Genomic DNA, 20,676 nt, shown 5'->3' with positions numbered 1-20,676 from the left:
TGTGCAAGAGGATCCTTGCGAGGTCTAAGAGGCGCAAAAAACCTCAACCTCCCCCTTCTACATTGGAAGCCTTAATACCTGCTGAGAAAGCTCAAGATTCAGAAGATTCCGGTACATGTGTGACAGATACAATGTCCACAACCCCTTTTCTTGCCGTGACCCAGGCAGAAGCAATAGCCTCATCACCGCCCATGCAAAACGGAGTCTTTGCCTCTGATCAGATACCCGACGCCGTGGCAAATGATGCTTCTTCTCAAAAAATGACCTTCAGTGGTGCAAATGAATCTTTGGACATAACTTGTCCCGAGAACAACTTTCTGAGCAAAGAAAAGCATATGGAAGATATTTCTTCTCAACCTACGACAACACTTGAAGACTTTTGTGTTCCAGAAAAATCAGTGGAATCCCTTTCAGACATCCAACAGGTGGTTGCCGCCTCTCAGCCGGAAGCAGATAAAGATTCAGTCTTTTCTTGGACAAAGCTCGAAGTTACCAATGATGTTAACAAAAGTTCTACTCAAGTTACAGATATGATTCTCATGCTTTTGGTAAAGATGAGACAAGTTGCAGATGCAGTTAATATTCAGTTTGGTATATGCAAGATTGTTATGGTCAACAATAATGCCATGACATGGGATCTAGCAGCTAGGGCTTTGGATGCAGAAGCAATTCAATCATTTCCCTTCTTCCTATAAGGAGCCTATTGTATCACAATTTCAATCATTCAATCAATCAAACATCTGTGTTCAAGTCTACTTTCAGTTTCAATCTTAATACACAGATAGTGGATGAAATACTAAGTAATAACAGTAATCCTCACATCCCTTCAGCGTTTCCTTCCCAGGAGACAAGGGAAAGATAGTGGACAGCAGTTCATTCAGCATATTTGTATATTCAGCATATAGGCAGCATATTCAGCTTCATAGATCTATTCAGATCTCATTGTAACCGCATTCATCATCTAATATAGCTGCATTGCATTGACACATATTTGTCTCTCTCTTAAACATCATTAAGTGCAGTTTAGTTAGACTAAGGTTGTGTTTACGACGGTCTTAAGCTCTCTCATGTCACATCTCCTCCGGCCAGGTTTTTTTGGGAGGGGAGTAACGGCTAGGAGATGGGAGCCCAACCACCAACGTTGCTCAGTGCCCTAGGGTGGTGTGCGTGTTGCTCCTGCGTGACTTTGACATGGTATTAGAGCTTGGCCTGTGTGGTCCTGGGCGGTCCTAACCTCTATTTGATCGAGGTGCTCGAATTGAAGGAGGGTGTTGGAGGTGGCAATTCCCGTAGCTACTCTCGGGTTATCGCATGACTAGAAGTTGTGGTGGATTATCCCATATGCAAGAGCATGGGAAGTCGAAGAGCCATATATAGGGTGTGGTGGCACCTTGTCATAGATATCTCCTTCGGCTGGGTTTTTTTTGGGGGGGGGGGAGAGCAATGGCTAAGAGATGGGAGCCCAGCCACCGACGTTGCTTAGTGCCCTAGGGTGGTGTGCATTCTACTACTGCATGACTTTGACAGAAAAAACCTCTGTAATGTGTAGAGGGAAAAAGTGTCCCTGGTAAGCCCTTGTTCACAGGGTGCTGTTTAGCCAATAATGGTGTGTTCACATCAAAATTCAGCTCCAATCAGCCCAAGAGCGGAGGAGTGTTCTTGAAGTGGAGTCACCCTCAAAGGAATGAAGAAGCCTCCAAGATGGTCCTTGAAGCATAGTCACATGGGGTCGGGGACGGGGAAGGGTTTGGGGATGGGGAACGTCGAGACACGGGTTGCTGGTGCTCGCGAGGAAGAGGCCATTGAAGGCTGATGGCAGCTTAGATGGAGCTTTGGCGCGCTCAAGCCTCAAGAACTTGTGCAGTGTGCACATTGCAAAGCAGAGATGGAGGAGAGCAAGTGTGCATAACAGAGATGGAGGAGAGTAGAGATCGCTCAGTAAACCAGCCTTTAGACAGGCTTTTTTTAAAACATTAAAACTTAAAACCTAAGAGGCAAAGCCTTCCAAAAAGAAAAAATCGTGTTTTTTTTTCCCCGTCCCACAAATTTAAGACGTCCCCTGGGCCCTGATAGGGGCCGGCCATCCCTTGGTGAGGGACGGCACATGGGACGTCTCCCCTGCAGAGGGACGCATCCCCGCGTGAAAGGGAGGCCGGGATGACTTTCCCCTGTCCCGAAGGCCCGGGATGGGCATCCCCTGTGACTATGCCTTGAAGACCATAAGAAACAGCAAGATTTGTAGGATTATACATATGTGGTAGTGCCTTACCACAAGTGAAGACAAAATTTCAAGTTTTACTATATACTAGTGCTCTTTGTCATCCGTTCTTGATGGTTCATCAAATCTAAGTTCAAATCTAAGTTAAAGTGTTTTTTCCATTAGTTGGAAACATGGCATGTTAAAAGAAGTAGTGAATTCATGCTTTGGACATTTCAGGTCTATGCTCAAGCTGCTGGACGTGCTGCTGCAGCTGGATCATCTAAAAAATGCAAAAGCTAGTATCCCTAATGACTTTTCCTGGTATAAAAGGTTTGTCTTACCAAAGGTTCTGTCCTTCTGTTGTCATCAAATCTGTCGTGCTGTACAAAAGTGAAAGGTAACAACAAACTCTACAATTTGAGAGGCAATTTACATACTAGAGACTAAGTTTAAGCTGCTAGGTGGCCTGAGGTGCTGTTCTCTACTTCAGACATATTTTCATAGGTATATATTTCTCTAAAATCAAAATCAGAGGCAAGCGTGCCAAGAAAATTCCCTATGCATCCATTTTACATGCTTTCAATGTTGCCAGCATTGTATCCATCTTTTTGGCCATATTTGGGGCATATCTTGATACAGAGTTCTACACTCACTATTGGGCACTGATGACGTTAGTGGGGATGTCGTAGTATCTAGTCCATACTATGCATAATGGAGTTGATAGTTATATAGTCTTGTGGGTTGACTACCATGAGTATATAACATGCACGTTCCTAAAAGGTGAATTTGGGCATGTTCCTGGATTCATCTAGGTATATTTATATATTTGGGGCCAAGTTAATATAAAATCAGACAGATCAATGTTCTAAATGTCAGGGTCATTCTGAGAGCTATGCTACTTCTCTCTAGAGCATGATTGGGCAATCATTACCCCTCCATGACCGATCCACCATCCCAGGCCTTGATAAGAATGTTGTTTTATCATAGGCACGCAGACCTCTTTCTATATATCTATCTATATATATATTTGCAACTTGTGAAATTGTGGAGAAAACTCTAAGAAAAACCATGTCATGAAAACAGCTAAAATGGAAAGTTATTGTTGTGCTCCATCATTGCATGTTACTTTGTCATCATACTCGCAAATGACACACAGAAGGGCCACTGCCTGTAAAAGCCTTGTATTGGGACACATGTAGTTAAGGGCCTAGCTTGAGCAGCCAATCGGAATGCCTAGCAAGGTGTCAGGAAGGCTCCCCGCTTTGGTGGCATCTTGGGATGTGGTTGACTGCCCGATTATTGTTTTGGAGTTCAAGTATTTCCGCCTTTAGCATAAGTGCTAGGATACAGTTTGGGTGCATAAACATTAAGGAATCCAATTTATCATTTGCCCTCTCAAACCATGATTCATTGGGTTTAGGTAGGAATCATGAAGCCATGCGCAATAATCAGAGAAAGAAGGAGATGCTAAGTGTTTTATCCAATAGCTCCAGACAATTAAATGCAGTTAGAGACTTGTTGCAATTCTTTTCATCTAGCTTTGGTTCTTGAACATATGCATATTGATTGAGACACCTACCTTGCTTGAACATCTTGCTCAGTGTGTGCAATCTCAGGGAAAACTAGGTCTACCTGGGATACTGGAGCCTCTAGAGGTTGTGTGCTGGGCTTCCTCATAAAAATCATCATGGGACAATCAAGAGCAATGTGTCCATGCTGATGACATGCAGGGCATGCATGCAGGTAGAGACCAACATCGTCAAGGCATTTGTTGTGAAAGAAAGCTGTCTAGACTTGGACATAGGAGATGTTTCTCAGTAAGGTTGGGGTCAGAAATGAGAATTTTGACTTCAGGAACAGGAACCTTAATTTTGGGGGACTATAGTTTTTTATATTGTTTTGACAAAGAGCATTGCCAGCTTTGTCTATTCTTGGTGTTCAGTCCTTGCTTGCAAATCTAACCTTGTATTGCTTGATGTAGAACCTTCACTCAGGTCAGCACTCAATGGCAGGATACAGACTCCCTGAGGGAAGAATTGGACGATTTGCAGGTTTTTCTATCCCCTTACTTTAACATCATTGTATCTTTTTGAATCATTCCCGTATTGTCTGCAGACAAGTGTTTTGTTCCTCGTTTGCCACCTGAATTGTTGTAACGCGTTTTGTCCTTGCTTTGTTCCTCCCCTCCCACCCCAAAAGAATAAATTCTTGTATTAGTCAAAAAAGATAGTCTGCTCAGTGCAGACTACAACCCTCAAAAGAGGAAAAAAGCTACAAGAAATGCCTCATTTAAGGTCAGATAAACTGAAAGAAACAAAAGGGAAGGAGGGAAAGAGGGGAGGGGAGGAGCGGGAGAGGGGGGGGGGGGGGGGTGGAAGATCCCTTTCTGGCTGGTCGCTCTCGGAGAAAGCTACATCAGGGGAAGGGGAAGGAAAAGCCACACCGGTGGACTACTGCCAAACAAGTCCAGAACTCCCCCCAGTGAAGCACGGCGGGCCTGAGTTTTTGGTTCCTTTCTTGATCAATTATTTTTTCCCGATTTCATTAACTCAGTGTGACTTACAACTTGTCAGATATTTTTGAGCACAAGGTGGGCTATTCTATCGAATATACAGGTGGAGCTATTTCGAGTCAACAAGTATCCAAGCATTTTTGGTTTTCACACATATACAGGCACATGGTTGAAAAGTCTGTGTCAGATGAGCTCCACCATTTTTTATTTCCTTGATCTACAAATTTGATCGTGATAGTGTGGAAGACATACTTCAGGTCCTCATCCTTTTTTGTGTGGAGTCACTGGAGTCAGATTCTATATTGCTGTACTCAGAGCGGCATGCACTTTTGAGGGTGTTACCTGTTCTTGTAGTTCTTGCCATGTCAACAGAAAAAGATGGTGATGCTATATTTAAGAAGGTCAAGGTTGCGCGCCTCATCAACATCTTTAAGGTGATGTGTTTGATGGCATTCTGTTTCTAGGGCAGACCTTTGCAGATTGCACTTAATGCACACACATATAAGCTGATTCTTGAATGAATATTTCAGAAGGATCCTGTTGTCCCGGCCTTTCCCGATCTTCATCTCGCTCCGGCTAGTATGTTAAAGGAGCTCTCGGCATACTTTCAAAAGTTTTCAGCACAAAGTCGCCTCGTGTCCCTTCCATCTCCTCATGAGTTAGCCCCACGAGAAGCAGCAGAATATCCATTAAACACCAAATTATTTACAATCTTTTTAGACCTCTTGGCATGCAAACTCACTTTGGCCATACATTTGCATCACAAGTATACCAGCTTGCACACAAAACTCTTCTGCATTCAAGCAACATTGCTGCAGATATGTGTGATTATATGATCAATCAAAGATGCACAAAATAGTTATTACCTTTTTGTTTTCCATTTGCATGTGATGGTTAGAGTAAGCCTGTCTTCCCCGCTTGAAAACTTAACGTGCTACACTTATCAGAGACACTACTGTATTGTTAATCAAATTGCTGCTATCAGGCTGGAGCATGATGAGTTTGTTCTGCGATTTGCAGCTGCCATGAACCAGGTATTGGCCAAATGATGGTGCACTATTGAATCATAAAGCTCATGTTTCTCTTTTGGTGAGTCAAATAAATATGCAAATGACATGGGCAAATCTGGAATAGTGTTGTGGTTAATAGGAGCTCCTGCTAACAGCAAACCACCGTTTGACTCCCCCAAAATTTATGCCGACTTCAGAAATTCTATGAAATCTCGAGAAATTACAAATGTTGCCCAAAATTGTTGCAGTCTCAAAATTTGGGAAATTAGATGAAGCATTCAAGTGAGAGCTTTGAATTGACGGCCACACCTTAATTGACGGGAGAGTCCTAAAGCGTGTGATTGAAATGCCCATGTTTGCAATCACGTGAAATCTCAAAAAAGGTTTGAATCTTTTGTGCAGGAATTGAGCCATCTTTAAGGGTTAAATTTTTAGTGTCGGGGTAGAACTGTGATTAAAGGTCAAAACCCTTAGGGCTACACAAAAGATAACACTTGTCTTTTCACAGCGTTATCTTTTTGCGTGGTGGAGAAGGTCTGTGCGTCGCAATGGAAGCTTGCTGCTCGATGACGAAGACGACCTGGCTACTGGTTAGTCGGGCTGCCTCCCTTTGCTCAGCCGCGTTGCTCTGCTTACATCTGCAACCGCCTGCTCTCTGCTCTGCTCGCGAGTCTCCAGCCGGCTGGAGAAGATGCCGTGTCCAGCTTGCTGTTTCTTCTCTTCTGCACAGTCCCACCTCTATAGCTGATTCAACGTCTTCTTTGCCCTGATTCAATGTCTCGCTCGGTTCCCACCCAGTTGTCAGCCCCGCTGCGAATAGATGACGGAATTGCCTTCTTTTTCTTTGCTGAGTGCGCGGCTTCTTCACTTGCAATGTTTTGCCTTAAGCCGCACCGCTACTTGTGGAAATCACTCAGCCGCCTTCTCTGCACTAAGGAGCTCGCGTTTAAAACAAGGAGATCACACTGCTACTCTGCACTTCCCGTCACAGCTCTGTGCTCAGCTGCTTGCAAGAAGAGGACGAATCCTCAGTAATGGCCGCCTTTGCAAAAGCGGTGACAAGCTCTTTGATGTGGCAATGGAGAACCCTTCTCTTTCTCCACCCTGCGAGCTACAGTTTCCTCTTTGCTGCTACCTCAATGGTGAAGTTGAGAGGGAGCAAGGGATTGAAAGATTAGAGATAAAGACTTGATTAAACTAATGTAGTAAACTGGAAAAACATAATCTTAAAATTAAACCTAGAGTGCTGAATGAATGAAAGGCTATGTGCCTTAGGCGCTCATGGATCATGGGTCTGATACCATGTTGTAATCCATGGTTGAACAATGAAGAAAGCTAGAAAGAGAGAGAGAGAGAGAGAGAGAGAGAGAGAGAAAGCTTTATTAACGTCTACTAGAGGCCGAACTCAACCTATTAGACAAATCAATGTACAACCGTCAATGTCCTCTAGAGGTCCAGGAAAAAAAAAGGACAAAATGAACATGAAATAAACTATGAAAGTATTGAGCTAGTGGGGGGGGTGTGATGGATGGAGCACTACTGCTAGAGGCTCAAAATGCAACCTATATGCGTAGGGTATACAAGAATGCAATGCAGATCTGACTAGCTCCAACCAGTACCATAATGGGGGTTTGATACATAGGCAATGGCGAGGCAAAAATCCCTTGGAGCATGATCTCCACGTGTGAGTGTAAGTGATCTAGTTGCTCCTAGATATGGTGCTGATGTCGAGCCCGTATCTTTGTTATCTCCCTCTGATGTAGTCTGGGAGTCTGGTAGCCTAGTGCTCTCGGTCTTCGTCTGGCTCAGAGGTCCTCAGCGCGCTGAAGTGTAACCCCCTCCTGTGTCCGGATAGGCATTGGGATAGATCTCTGGAAGAAATCAGTGAGCTAGAGCTGTCTCCCACCTCTCCCTGTGGTATGAGTTCGTAGTAGTGCCTCTTTGTGGCGCTGTCTCTAGCAAGACCTGGCCAAATCTGCGCTAGTCTACGGATTCCATGATGTGGTGGAGTGAGGGATGTCCACTGAAGATGGTGGTGTATCTCTCTCTAATGTCACTTTATGCTCTGCATCTGCATACAGAATGCTCCTCACTCTCAACCTCCTTCTGGCATAGTCTGCATATCCTCTCTGCTCTGGGGATCCGTGTTGCCCTACTTGCCTCAATCTCAAGCTGGTGTGATGACACTCTGAGCTGGCCAATCGCCACTCGGACACTGTGAGGCATATACACATCCATATATCCGGGTCGCTAAATGAATCCATGTGCTGAGATACGCATAAACTAATCTCTGTAGTATAGCATCTTTGGCGGTAAAGACTGGCTGGGTGTAATCCAAGTCTCTTGAGTGTATCGCTGCCATAAATCCTGCCGAAGGACTCTGTTCCTCTCATTGTGAGAGAGCTGGATGTGTGGTACATGTATATCATACTGGAAAGGTGGTAGGTGATCTATGTTGAGACCATGTTGAGTGAGCCGCTGTATCATCTGTGAGTACCATGATCTCCTATCTCCACTCTCTGCGAGCTGCTTGGACGCCTCGAAAGCTCTATGTGAGAGTCGATCTGATAGCATATCTCTGATCCTCTGTATGAAGCAGATCATCTGGAAGAGGGCCTTTACTAGCATAGGAAGTGCAGCAAACTCCGCTTGGGCAATGTCATATGGGACAGAGGGTTTACTGCGGATCATCCGTGAGAGCATGAGAATCTGAGGCCTCTCTATGTGAGACCATGTGGAGGTGGCGAGCCAGGTGCCCGTAGTGCTGCAGCATACATCAAAGTAAGTGTGTCAAACAACCACCCCTTCGTGCGGGGCTCTTGGAAATGTGCTTGGTGACATTGTCTCTCTAGCATGGCCAGAGTTGCATACCCTCGTGTGAGTCTATCCCTAGTTGCCTGTGTCATAGTAAATCTTCTTGGCGGAGTCGCAAATGTAATCCCCAAGTACACACATGAGTCTACCACCTCTACCTGTCCTCCTGCTAGTGTGAAGATGGCCTGTCGTCGAACCGGTCCTGAGGTGTGGAAAATCATGACCTTGGTTTTCCCAAGGTTCACTGTAAGCCCCCTCTGTGTGCAGAAGTCATCGAGTGCATGGAGATGATGCTGTAGTCCCATCTGCGACTCAGAGACCAAAATAATATCATCTGCCTATAGCATAATGTGGACTGTGGTACCTGAGATGTCTACCTCATCCCCATCACCGTGAACAATGAAGTCAGCCACCTCATCAATGTATAACCCAAATAGTGTAGGAGAGAGTGGGCATCCTTGCTTCACACCTATGGTGCTAGCAATAACATCAGATAACCCCCTGGGACAACGTATGTGCCCAAGGACCTGCTCATATAAAGCATAGATGTCCCAAACCATCTCTGATGGGATCCCCGATGACTGGAGGCGCTGGAAGAGTCTCTCTCGTGGCACCGTGTCAAATGCTTTGCGAAAATCCACAAAGCAGTAGTATAATCTCCTCTCCCATGCCTTAGCCTGATCAATCAGACATCTCAGAGTGAATATATGGTCAATAGTGGAGAAAGCTCATCCGAATCCAGCCTGCCCTGGTGCTCGCAGTCCCTCCTTCTCTGCATATGAGCTCAACTCTGCCTCGAGCACTACTACACCATAAAGTTTGGCCAATGTATGACCAATCATGATAGTCCTGTAGTTGCTGGGGTCTAGCATGTCTCCCGCTTTGTGGAGAGGCACGATGGTGTGCATAGTCCACTCAGTTGGTAGGCCCTCCACTAGTGCCTCTATTAAAGAGGTGAGCAACAAAGGGTGCTAGTGTGTTAGCTGCATGAAGAAGATGCTCACTCTGTATACTTGTGTGGTCAGCCGATCTCCCATGCTGTAACCGACGGATAGCTCTCTCTACCATCGAGGCGGTAAAGAAAGTAGAGGTGGTGGTAGGACGGGGCTCCTGTGGCTGTGGTATGGGCGGTTGCTGAGGGATATGGTAGAGGCTCTTTGCATATGTGTGCCATGTGTGTGGATCCTCAATCGGGGTACGAGGGCGAGGCTCTCTCATCCTGCGCCATGTAGTGGCTGTATCTCTGTTCATGAGTAGGTGGTATATATCCCAGTACTGTGCCTCCTCATATGCACGCGTCTTACTGCGTGTGAGTGTCCTTATCTGTCGGCTCGCCTGTCTCTGTGTAATGGTCCCCAGTGCTCTCTAGACACGGAGGTGTCTGTATAGCTCTCTGCACTCATCATCATACCACCGATTCTGGGCATGCTCCCAGATCTATCTGTGTGTGCAATGTGTGTATGATGGGGGAAGTTGCGGGTGGCGGCCGTATGTAGTAGAGACGACAGTTGAGTGGTGAGTGTGTCTAGAGGTGACAGGGGATCCATTTGGAGTAGCCCGTCATATACATGATGCTCATATATGTCTGCAAGGTCATGGGTGAAGTAGAAAGTGGTATGTGATGCCTGTGTGGGCTGTGTGGGTGCTGGTGTGGAGCTCGCCAGTGACAGCAAGAGGTACGTGTGATCCGCACCGATAGGACAGGGGGGGATGGTGAAAGATGTCACTGCCTGTGTGGTCTCCGTGGACCCCATGATGTAGTCCACTATGCTACCTCCCCTTGACCGTGGAAAGCATGTGAGTGCTCCTGAATCTTGCCACTGTCTCATCCCGTTATAAATAACGAGATGGTGTCGGGCTCCCAACTCAAGTAAGTGATGACCGTATCTGGTGTTATCCGGCCCCATGTCCTCTGACACCCTGCAAGCTCCCGTGTCCTCCACCTCTAGTGTGTGCATCACCTGGGGGTGCTCCAAATCATAAATGTCGCACTGTCGGCTCTTGGTCCGTGCATTGAAGTTCCTCCTTGCATTGAAGTCCCTCATAAGGAGGACTTCCCCCAGGTTGGAGTAGTGTATGATCTCATCTGAAAGGGTTGCATATGGTGACTCTCCCAATGTCCCTGTGTCCTCCTCCTCCTCTCTACTCTCCTCCTTTGCTGTCATGGCATATCTCGATCCTCTAGGAGAGAAGTAGCATAGAGCAATGTATAACACCCTGTCTGTCGAGAGCTGCAGTCTGATCCACATGTATCTAGCCTCCTGGTCACGTGCTACCACCCGTAGGCGCTCATGTAGCTCTTGCCTGAAGAGTACCGCTATACCTCCAGATCCTCTCGATGTACTCTGCCGTGTGGTCCCCCTGTGTGTAGACTCCCACTGATAACCCTCTACTTTGGGTAGCCCCGTCTCTGGGCTCTGGTGTGTCTCTGTAAGTAGTATGATGTCCCGTCCCTCCATGACCTCCTCCATCCTCCCAGGATGTGTCCAAAGTGCTCCATTGCAGTTTCAAACTGCTATATGTATCTGTGAATCTGGATCCTCCATAGCCGATGTCCCATAGAGAAAGAAAGAAAGAAAGCTGTATTAACGTCTACTAGAGGCCGAACTCGACCTATGAGACAAATCAATGTACAACTGTCAATGTCTTCTGGATGTCCAGAAGAAAAAGGACAAAATGAACATGAAATAAAGTATGAAAGTATTGAGCCAGTGGGGGGATGTGATGGATGGAGCACTACTGCTAGAGGCTCAGTATGCAACCTATATGCGTAGGGTATACAAGAATGCAATGCAGATCTGTCTAGCTCCAACCAGTACCATAATGGGGGTGTAATATGTGATACATAGGCGATGGCGAGGCAAAAATACCTCGGAGCATGATCTCCGGGTGTGAGTGTAAGTGAGCTAGCCGCTCCTAGATATGGTGCTGATGTCGAGCCCGTATCTCTGTGATCTCCGTCTGATGTAGTCTGGTATCCTGGTGCTCTCGGTCTCCGTCTGGCTCGGAGGTCCGCAGCGCGCTGAAGTGTAACCCCCTCTTGTGTCAGGGTAGGCACTGGAGGGGGTTACACTTTCAATGGCAATGACACATAAGAAAAGCAATCACAAGCAATAATAGAAATGAAGGTACAAGGCTGATGATATAGGCATGAGCATAAGATATAGGCATGAGCATAAGATAATCTTGGTCTACAACATAGAACATAGGCACCTCTCATACCCACACACATGGATAATATCAGCTACTAAGAGGTGGTTCATATATAGATACTCAGGAAGCTCCAAAACACCCAACACCTTTCCCCCCCAAAAAAGAAAGAATAAAACCAAAAAAGAAAAAACAAATTAGCCTCAGTGCACCCGTGAGACTTCGCTGCTCTCTGGCAGCATTGCACTCTTCTTTCGGCAGTTGTTTTTGGATGGTTCCGTGGCAGCCGCCCCATCCACTCCAACTTAGGCCATCCTCAACTATCTTTTTTCAGAAGCAGATCTCCCACTCTTTTCCAGTTCGGTGGCTTCACCAGAAGCCACTACCTTGGTCAGCAAGCTCATTGGCAGCAGACCTGTCTGAGTCCAGATCTGCGACCTCCTGCAAGCCGCCCTAGTCTGCAAGCAGGGGCATATGGTGGATATTTAGTTCATGGGAAACTGGTACATGTAGATCGAGTTTGACTAAGCCGTCCTAGTAGAGATATCATGTCGTGGAGCCCTGTTGTGGTACGGGATACCCATGTCTACTTTGCTAGGTGGGGGCACTCTTTCCGGACCTTGGCCCATTAGAGGGCATGATTGGCTTCCTGGTGGTGACTGTTGTGAGGACAGCAAGACTCTCCACCCTTCGAGTTCTCATCGCCACGCCGGAGGACCTTCTCTGCCACCTGATGATCCCGCAGTTGGATAGGTCTACCTTCCTCTAGCAGATTGAGTTTTCCAGGCCAAAGTGCTTCATTTTCTGTCATGGGTCATCTAGGGCGTTCTTGCTCTTGCCATCATTTAGGTGAAGGGCAGATGATGACTCCAGGTGTTCACCCCAGAGCCTAGACAGCCAGCTAGACAGCCCAGCAAGCTCGTCATCCCAGCCCGCCTCCCATCCCAGCCTCATCTTCGAGGCCCACTCAGCCGGCTAGCATCCTCCCCCAGCAGGAATGTCAGCAGCCTACCAGTAAGAGGAGTGGCAGGTGGCGGTTGTCCTTAGTACTTACCATAGGCATGCCCAATGTGGTGGGCGCCAGAGCCCAAAATAAAGGTTCCTACAGAGAACGTTTATGAGATCTTATCTCAGCATAATCCTGTAGAGCCTGCAGCAGAACTTGTAGGGCTTGGAATCTGGACTAGATGTCTGATACCATGTTGGCGTATGCACAGGCGGAAGCATAGACAAAGGAAGAGAGATAGAGAGAGGAAGACAAGAAGAGACAAAGATTGCAGACAAGATCACTTGATTGATTAGCAAGAGACTTACAATGGTGACAACCAGCAGATGGGCATTACAATGTGCTTGGAAGGGTTGGATAACAAGTGATGAGAGGAGGCCATGAAGCTGGCCGACTGGCATTAAATCAGCCCATGACTAGTAAACATGAGAAAAAGACTTGGTAGCCAATGAAAGGGCCGGTTCCCACACACTGAGATGCACAAAATTTTAACACTTTCATCTGACTAGTCTCTCACAAGGACAGCTTTACAAAATCATCATTATCTAAGTCATCACTTCCCCTCCCCTCCCACCCGCCCCCCCTTCCCAGAAAAGATCCTTCAATTGGTCAAAAAGGGTGTATGCACAAGGCAGACCACAACCCTTGTTAAAGGACAGAACAACCCTCCCAGGAGATCAAGATTGATGTGCAGGAGGGGAAAGGGGGTTGGCAGTTGTGGTGCCTGCAGAAGAGGGGGGGGGGGGTGTTTGTGGGGGGGTGTCCCTCCTTAGCAGGCCATTCTTGGAGGGAGACTACATTGGCAGAGAAGGGAGTGCCTCTCGGGGGCCGAAAACAAAAAGCACCTCCGCTCTCCTGACTAGGAATGGTGCCATTGAGCAGCTATGGCAAAGCCAACGAACAGGCATGTTTGGAACAAGGTTTCCACCTCAGCTCGAGTCTCCTTGGGCTCGTGAGGTTTTCAGAGCAGGTTTGGACAGAGAGTAGTGGCAGTCCATCTGGACGCAGAGACCCTCCATGTGGGAGTGAATGCGCATCTCCAAGTAGGACCACTCAACCATGGTGACCGTGAGGCGAAGATCACCAATGGACTGGGGGGACACTTCCGGTGGGAGGAGAGGAGAGAAACCCCAAAATCATGCTGTGTGAGTCGAGAGTGGGCTACCACCTTGACATAGTTACTTGTCTTGACTGGAAGACACCTAAAGAATCTGAAGGGGGGCACCAGGTCTCTAGGAAAAGAGCTAAAATCGGGGGCGAGGCGATATTTGCCTCCACTGGATCTGAGAAGGGATCGATTGATCAACGCTTGACAAATTGCATCATGCACTCCCAGCGGTAATGAAAGTGTGAAGGGCCAAGTCATGGGCTGCCAGTTGCAGCGTGTCATGCGCTGCCAGCAGTAACAAAAGTGGGAAGGGTCGAGCCAGCAGTCGAAGCATCCGGTGCGGGCGCCCATCTGCATTTTTTTGCTTCCCTCTCCACTTGCGTTTTTTAATTATTGAAGAGCTGCGTTTTCTAGAGAAACCAGGTGGCTGCATTTTCTCTTGCTCGCCCTCCTTCCTCTCAGCGTTTTCTTCCTGCCGTGCTCCTGCCCCTTGCATTTTCTCCTGCTGGGTAAGCATTTGCAGTAGCTTTGCGAGGACCATGGGCTGTTTTACAGCAGAGACAGCAGTGGAGGGCGGTTCTTTTGCATATGGTGCATTCTGACAATTGGCTTCAATGGTTACTCTTCTTCCCTAGCTTCCCTCCCCTTCTGGTGGATGTTTTCCGGTGAGTTTTGGGGACTGTTTTTTGCTGATGTCCAGCCCCTTTTTTCTCTCAGTTTTGAGAGGGGGTCGATTGGTCCTTGTGCCTTGAAAGTGCTCGAGAGAAGTCTAAGAGTGCTGAGATTTGCGGGGTTTTTTTTTTTTTTTTGGGGGGGGGGGTGGTTGGGTTTTTTTTTTGGTTTGCGGCATACTTTGTTGCTGTGGATATGGGTCCCCCTTTATGAACAAAGAGGACAAGTTGGCTGTTGGATGGAACCAACCATGCTCATTGGAAGGTGAATCTACGGGTTTGGTTTATACGTAAGGGTTTGTGGGAGATTGCTCAGGGTAGTGAGAAGAAACCAGAGTGTCCCCAAAACCTAAGGCGTTGGTTCCAGGTTGTGGAGGAGGAATTTCTTGTAGAATTACAGGACTGGGAGGATTGTGATTTGAAGGCACACTCGGTGCTTGTGCGGACCATTACGAAGGAGATCTCACCAGCGCACATCAAGCTTGGTTCAAGTTGGAGGATATGTATGCTCGAGATTCCTTGATGAGAGTAATTACTCTGCAAGGGTAACTTTACAGTCTAGTATTTTTTGCTGGTAGTTCAATGTAGTCATTTTTAATGAAGGCCAAGGGTATCCATGACCAGTTATACTGGCAATGGGTGTTGCCTTGTTCTCTGCTCAGTTGGTTGCACTTATCCTCACAAAGCTTCCTTCAGAGTATGATGTGGTTTCTTGGGCTTTGTGGTGCCAGGTCACAGAAAGCAAGTTGGATTTTGATGACCTTAGCTTCTTCCCCTTGGAAGAAGAGTGTAACCTCTATGGGGATACCCATTATTTTATTTCGGGATATTTTATTTTAGATGCAGCCTTTTATTTATATCATCTACCAGGATTGATGTGCTTAATCAAGCTATGATGCGTTCCAAGTTCATTGTTCGAGGTTTTTTTGGGACGTGATGTGTTCATGGTCTACTGCTGGGGGATAATGGGTGTGGATATTGACTACCATGAGTATATAACATGCACGTTCCTAAAAGGTGAATTTGGGCATGTTCGTGGATTCATCTAGGTATATCTCAGTCGTATTAGCGGGCATGCATATTTCACATTGTGAAATTTTTGTCCAAGTCGCGGCCAGTTGATATTGTGCTTATTCTTTCTATCTTTAGCGGTGCATTTGTCCTATCAACTACTTATTTGCTGTACTAATTCTTTCTATTTGCTACTTCCTTTAGTGCTAGGCTTCATTATGGCTGAGTCTGCCTTGCATCTTCGGAAATTTGACAAAACTCAGTACGAAGGGCTGTGTGAATATATACTCTTATGTATGTGTGTGTGTGTGTGTGTGGAGTGCGTGTGTGAGAGCATATCTTGATACAGAGTTCTACACCCACTATTGGGCGCATTGATGACGTTAGGGGGAATGTCGTAGTATCTAGTCTATACTATGCATAATGGAGTTGATAGTTATATAGTCTTGTGGGTTGACTGCCATGAGTATATAACATGCACGTTCCTAAAAGGTGAATTTGGGCATGTTCCTGGATTCATCTAGGTATATCTCAATCGTATTAGCGGACATGCATATTTCACATTGTGAAATTTTCGTCCGAGTTGCGGCCAGTTGATATTGTGCTTATTCTTTCTATCTTTAGCGGTGCATTTGCCCTATCAACTACTTATTTGCTGTACTGATTCTTTCTATTTGCTACTTCCTTTAGTGCTAGGCTTCATTATGGATGAGTCTGCCTTGCATCTCCGGAGATTTGACAGAAACTCAGTACGAAGGGCTTTGTGTGAATATATGCTCTTATGTATGTTTGTGTGTGTGTGGAGTGCGTGTGTGAGAGCATATCTTGATACAGTGTTCTACACCCACTATTGGGCAATGATGACGTTAGTGGGGATGTCAGTCTATACTATGCATAATGGAGTTGATAGTTATATAGTCTTGTGGGTTGAGTACCACAGTAGACAAATGCCTTGGGGAACAAAGTAACCTTTAAGGTTTATGAAGGTATGGCAACGTTCATCAACAAGGAAAATCATTCTTTGAAGCTTTGTGAGTGGATTCTCATGGAGTCAATGTTGCACTTTGGTTTTTGTTAAGTCTGGGAAACACCCTAAAGTTTCTGTTGGTATATATGTTGATGTATTATGCACCATGCTAAAAGTGAAATCTGAGTTTGTCTTTCTCAAGGTGTCTGGGAATGTTACGGTTTTGGTCGGTAAACAAGCTATATTAAATGTATTCAAGGAGTTTATCAGTTAAAAAGGGCAATGTAGGATGAGACATGCTTTATGTCGGAGTATAGTTGGGCTATGTGAGAATGACATGCCGAATTGAGTCGGCATGGATCTTTGGTTTTTGAAGTTTCCTGAACATGAAACTTTTAGTTTGATGCACAGACCCTGGGTTTAACAAGGCAACATTTTAGAGCACTTTGTCATCAAAGATTGGTGAATCATTTCTCAAACAAATTGCTGAAGTCAGCTGCCTTCTATTGCTTTCATGTCTTGAAATGTTTTTGAGTGACAAAACTCAAAGAAGCCTAAGGGTGCCCAGCTCGGTGGTTCGTATCAGGATTGCTGGATTTCACAGTAGCACATTTGGAGCTGCAAAGAACTCCTGTACCTTTGTCTGTCTCTGCGTCTTTCTTTACAACGGCATTTCAAAATATTGGCTGCATAATAGTACTGCATACAAGCGGATGCTGCCTTGTTTTCAAAACATCTTGTTTATGGAATGAAATGGGCACTTTTGTGTCATGTTGATATTAACGTGCTTTGTGACTGTAAGGGGCTTTGTACAATCCATCTCAAACAGTTTTTACTGTGATTTTTGCAGCTCCAGCTGTTAAAGCTTACAACTGTTGTTGATGATGTGGTCAGCAAGGAGATCAAGGATAATATGTACGATATGATTGTTGAAGGGTTCCAACTTCTGAATAGATGGACAGGTCGTGTCTGGGAGCAATGTGCTTGGAAGTTCTCGAGACCCTGCAAAGAAGCTTCCCCCATCGATGAGGATCAATCAACGACAGTCTCAGATTATGAGAAGGTCTGAGCTTTAAACTTCTGGCACAAAAGTGTACGACGTCTGGTATGCTGATGTAGTCCTTTTTTTGTCGGTCCCACTCTAGGCTACCTGCTTGCTGTTGATGTTCTGTACAGACAGGCTCATAAGTTTTGGAGCATTTCTCAGCATTTTCCTTTTCCTGTAGGTTGTTCGATGTAACTACGTTCAGGAGGAACGCAAGGCAATGGTAGAGCTCACAAGCTACATAAAAGGCATTGGAAGCATGATGGAGAGAGTGGACACATCGGTGGCAGATAGTGTATGGGAGTCGATTCACTCTCAGGTTCAAGAGTTTGTTCAGAATAGGTTGTCAGCTATCCAACGTTCGTCCTTCAAAAAGAAGAAAGATCTTGTACGGTATGTCTTTTCCAAGCTTTTTTTGTTTATGGCCATTGTGGAAGCCACTAAAATTCTTTGCTTGATTTCTTGGCGTGATCCTAAGACATTCTGAGACAATGGAAATGCTGGAGCCCCTGCACACCCCCCCCCCCAAAAAAAATAAAAATAAAAAATAAAATAAAAATAAATAAATAAGTATTTTTTAAAATAAAATAAAGTAAATCCCAGTTAGCCTTGCATGACTGGCCTTCCGCCTGTGTGTGCCAGCCCTCTCGTATTTGTCCTACCACTCTCTCCCTGTATGTGTCTCCCTTGCGCCCTGCTTCCTCCCTCTGGTGCTTTCCAGTCTTCTCTTCCTCTCCTGCATCTCTGCCCACCTCTGCCTGTCTCTTCTGTCCAGCCCATCTGAGGGCACAGAAATCCCCTTCATCCGCCCTCCCTCGCTTTTCTCCACCTCTCCGTCTTGTTTTTTCTCCTCGTTCCCTCGCTTTCTTCGCCTCCCTCCCGACTCCCGACACCTCGACATCTGCCGCTGCCACTCTCCAGCCCTTCCATTGCCTTTCTTACCCCTCCCCCTTCCAGTTGGCCGTGCCCCTCCTGTGAGCTGCCCTCCCACCCTCTCCTCTTCTCCGTCGTCCCCCCCTTTCTTTTCACCTGTCTGCTGGTTTTTTGATCCCTCGCCCTTGCTTTCTGGTCCGTTCGCATACAACTGTGCTTATTCCCTTTGGCGTCTCCCTTTTTGGAGGACTGCATGGCAGCTGCTCCATGACCCATCAACCCCATTTGAGGCTGCCATGAGCTGTCACCTATCTGAAGCGGACCTCCAACTACTTGCCTCTGCCGTGATTTCTCTCGAGGCCACCACCCTGATTTGCAAGTTTGTTTGGCAGCAGTCCAGCCTGTGGACACATCCGAGACCTCTTGCGAGCCACACTTGTCGGTCAGCAAGGGCGTATTGTGGACATCCTCTTCCTCAGCAATGGCTACATTCGGCTTGAGTTTGACTCACCCTCTTTGGCAGGGACATCTTAATGTCGAAGTGTGGGGCTGTCAGGTGTACCCCGTCCAGTGGAGACACGGTTCCTCTCTGGACTCGGACCCTTTTGCTGGTGTCTCAGGCTTCCTGGTATCGGTCTGCATTCCTGGCCTCCCCAAGGAGTACCACGCGCTCCTTCCAGTAATTGGGCGCTCCTTCGGACAGGTTCTTGATTCCTCCCCTCCCCCACCACGGCAGCTACCTGACAGGGAGTGGGAGTGCGACTCGTTGGAGGGAATGCTTTTGAGCCAGGCCATCAACTTTGCACTCTTTGGGAGATCTCAGAATCCTGGAGGCTACTGAGCTGACTTGGTCCTCATCTCAGATGGAGCTTGCGCCTTTTGCCGCATCTGTCCACAAGGTCCACCTGTTCATCTTGCCTTTTGGACCCAAGTAGGAGACAATCCGGCTCTCACCACCACACTCTGTTCCCAGTTGCTTTTGGTGGACCCCCCTCAGCGAGTGTGGCAGCACGTACTGACCGAACATCAGGTAACACGATCTTAAGCGGACGAGCTGGAAAAGGCTCTACAGGCTTTTCGTTGCTGGAAGTGGGCTTCTGGTCTCCCTCTTTCAACGACATTGGGATCTTATGAAGGCTGCCAGCACTATAGTCGACTTTCAATGAGGTCATGTGGACACACCGTCCCAGAGAAACTGGTAGAGGGCCTCATTCATATGATCCCAAAGAGGGGCCCGACAGGCTTGAGGTGTGTTAGTGGCGCCCCATCACCCCCCTTGTTGGCACGGCCTACAAAATCCTCGTTAAGGCAACTAGCCTCCACCATCAGCCGCACCTCCCTGGCCTTATCCATGGCACTTAGACAGGTGTCATTCAAGATAGGAGCATCTTGGGTAACATCTTCACCTTTTGGGAGGCGACTGCCTCCGTACGGATGAGGCAGGAGGATATGTTGTTGTGGCCAACTAGGTTCTGTTGGCTACTATGCGGAACATTGCTTCCTGTTGGGCTTCCTCCTTATCATGCATCAGCCAGGTTTAGAGACTTATCCGCAACTTCTTGTGGTCTGAAATTGATGGGTGTGCGTTGTTGTCTAACCCCTCCACAAAACTTTCACCATATAAGACTTTGACACTGCAACAAAAGAAGGGTCAAAGTGATGAATCGAAGCATGTAGAGTAGAATGTGGGAGCTTATCATCATACCTACTAGAGGTCACCTTTTGGAAAAGGAGTTGAGGGAGCTCATAGTAGCGAGGGTGATCTTGCGGTCGAGGGCGTGGAGAGAAAATTCTCGTGCTCCTCCTTTCTTCTGTCCTCTTCTGTACTTTGCTAGTACTATAGAAAAGTGCAGGTCTCTTAACCAGCGTAAACCTTCTCAATCTCCATGGTGGGAGTCTCTGGCAATCTGTTGGTACTTGAGCTTCATCTCTTCAGGAACTTTCTTGCGCCCTGTGAAGAGTAGAGGGAATGGCATGGGCTTTTAAAAGGACTGAGATTGGAGATGGTAGGGGGAAGGAGGGTACAGACGGATGAGGTAGAGACCATAGTTGCACCCGGTTTGCGCACTGCCGAAGGAGTTCGATTCGATCCGGTTCGATACAGTACGGAGCGGTGCGATTCGAACCTAAGATGACTGTTTTTTTTCTGCCCGTTTTTCTCGCCGTTTTCTGCCCGTTTTTTTCGCCGTTTTCTGGCCGTTTGGAGAGCCGTTTGATGGGCGTTTTTTTGGGGCTCTTGCTTGCTTGCCTTGAGGCTTGGCAAGTTGGCCCTTTGGTTGCTAACTTGCCTTTGCTTGAGGCTTGACTAT

General features: G+C 46.8%; 1 protein-coding gene across 1 annotated transcript in view; it reads left to right on the top strand.

The window, feature by feature from the left end:
- The window catches only part of PIR121 (transcription activator), a 104,722-nt gene that overhangs the window by 14,353 nt on the left and 69,693 nt on the right, over positions 1-20,676 (top strand). Inside the window, exons 7-14 of the mRNA XM_086778429.1 lie at positions 2,438-2,530; positions 4,182-4,251; positions 4,774-4,838; positions 4,951-5,146; positions 5,243-5,394; positions 5,653-5,746; positions 17,300-17,512; positions 17,676-17,887. Of these exons, the coding sequence (XP_086634555.1) occupies positions 2,438-2,530; positions 4,182-4,251; positions 4,774-4,838; positions 4,951-5,146; positions 5,243-5,394; positions 5,653-5,746; positions 17,300-17,512; positions 17,676-17,887 (1,095 nt within the window). The remainder of the gene's footprint in view (positions 1-2,437; positions 2,531-4,181; positions 4,252-4,773; positions 4,839-4,950; positions 5,147-5,242; positions 5,395-5,652; positions 5,747-17,299; positions 17,513-17,675; positions 17,888-20,676) is intronic.

This window comes from Cibotium barometz, chromosome 39 (assembly GCF_041138505.1).
Source record: "Cibotium barometz isolate CiBa-2024 chromosome 39, ASM4113850v1, whole genome shotgun sequence".
NCBI lineage: Eukaryota > Viridiplantae > Streptophyta > Polypodiopsida > Cyatheales > Cibotiaceae > Cibotium > Cibotium barometz.
The sequence above is the reverse complement of the archived record's forward strand: the minus strand, read 5'-3'. Positions and strand labels throughout refer to the sequence as shown.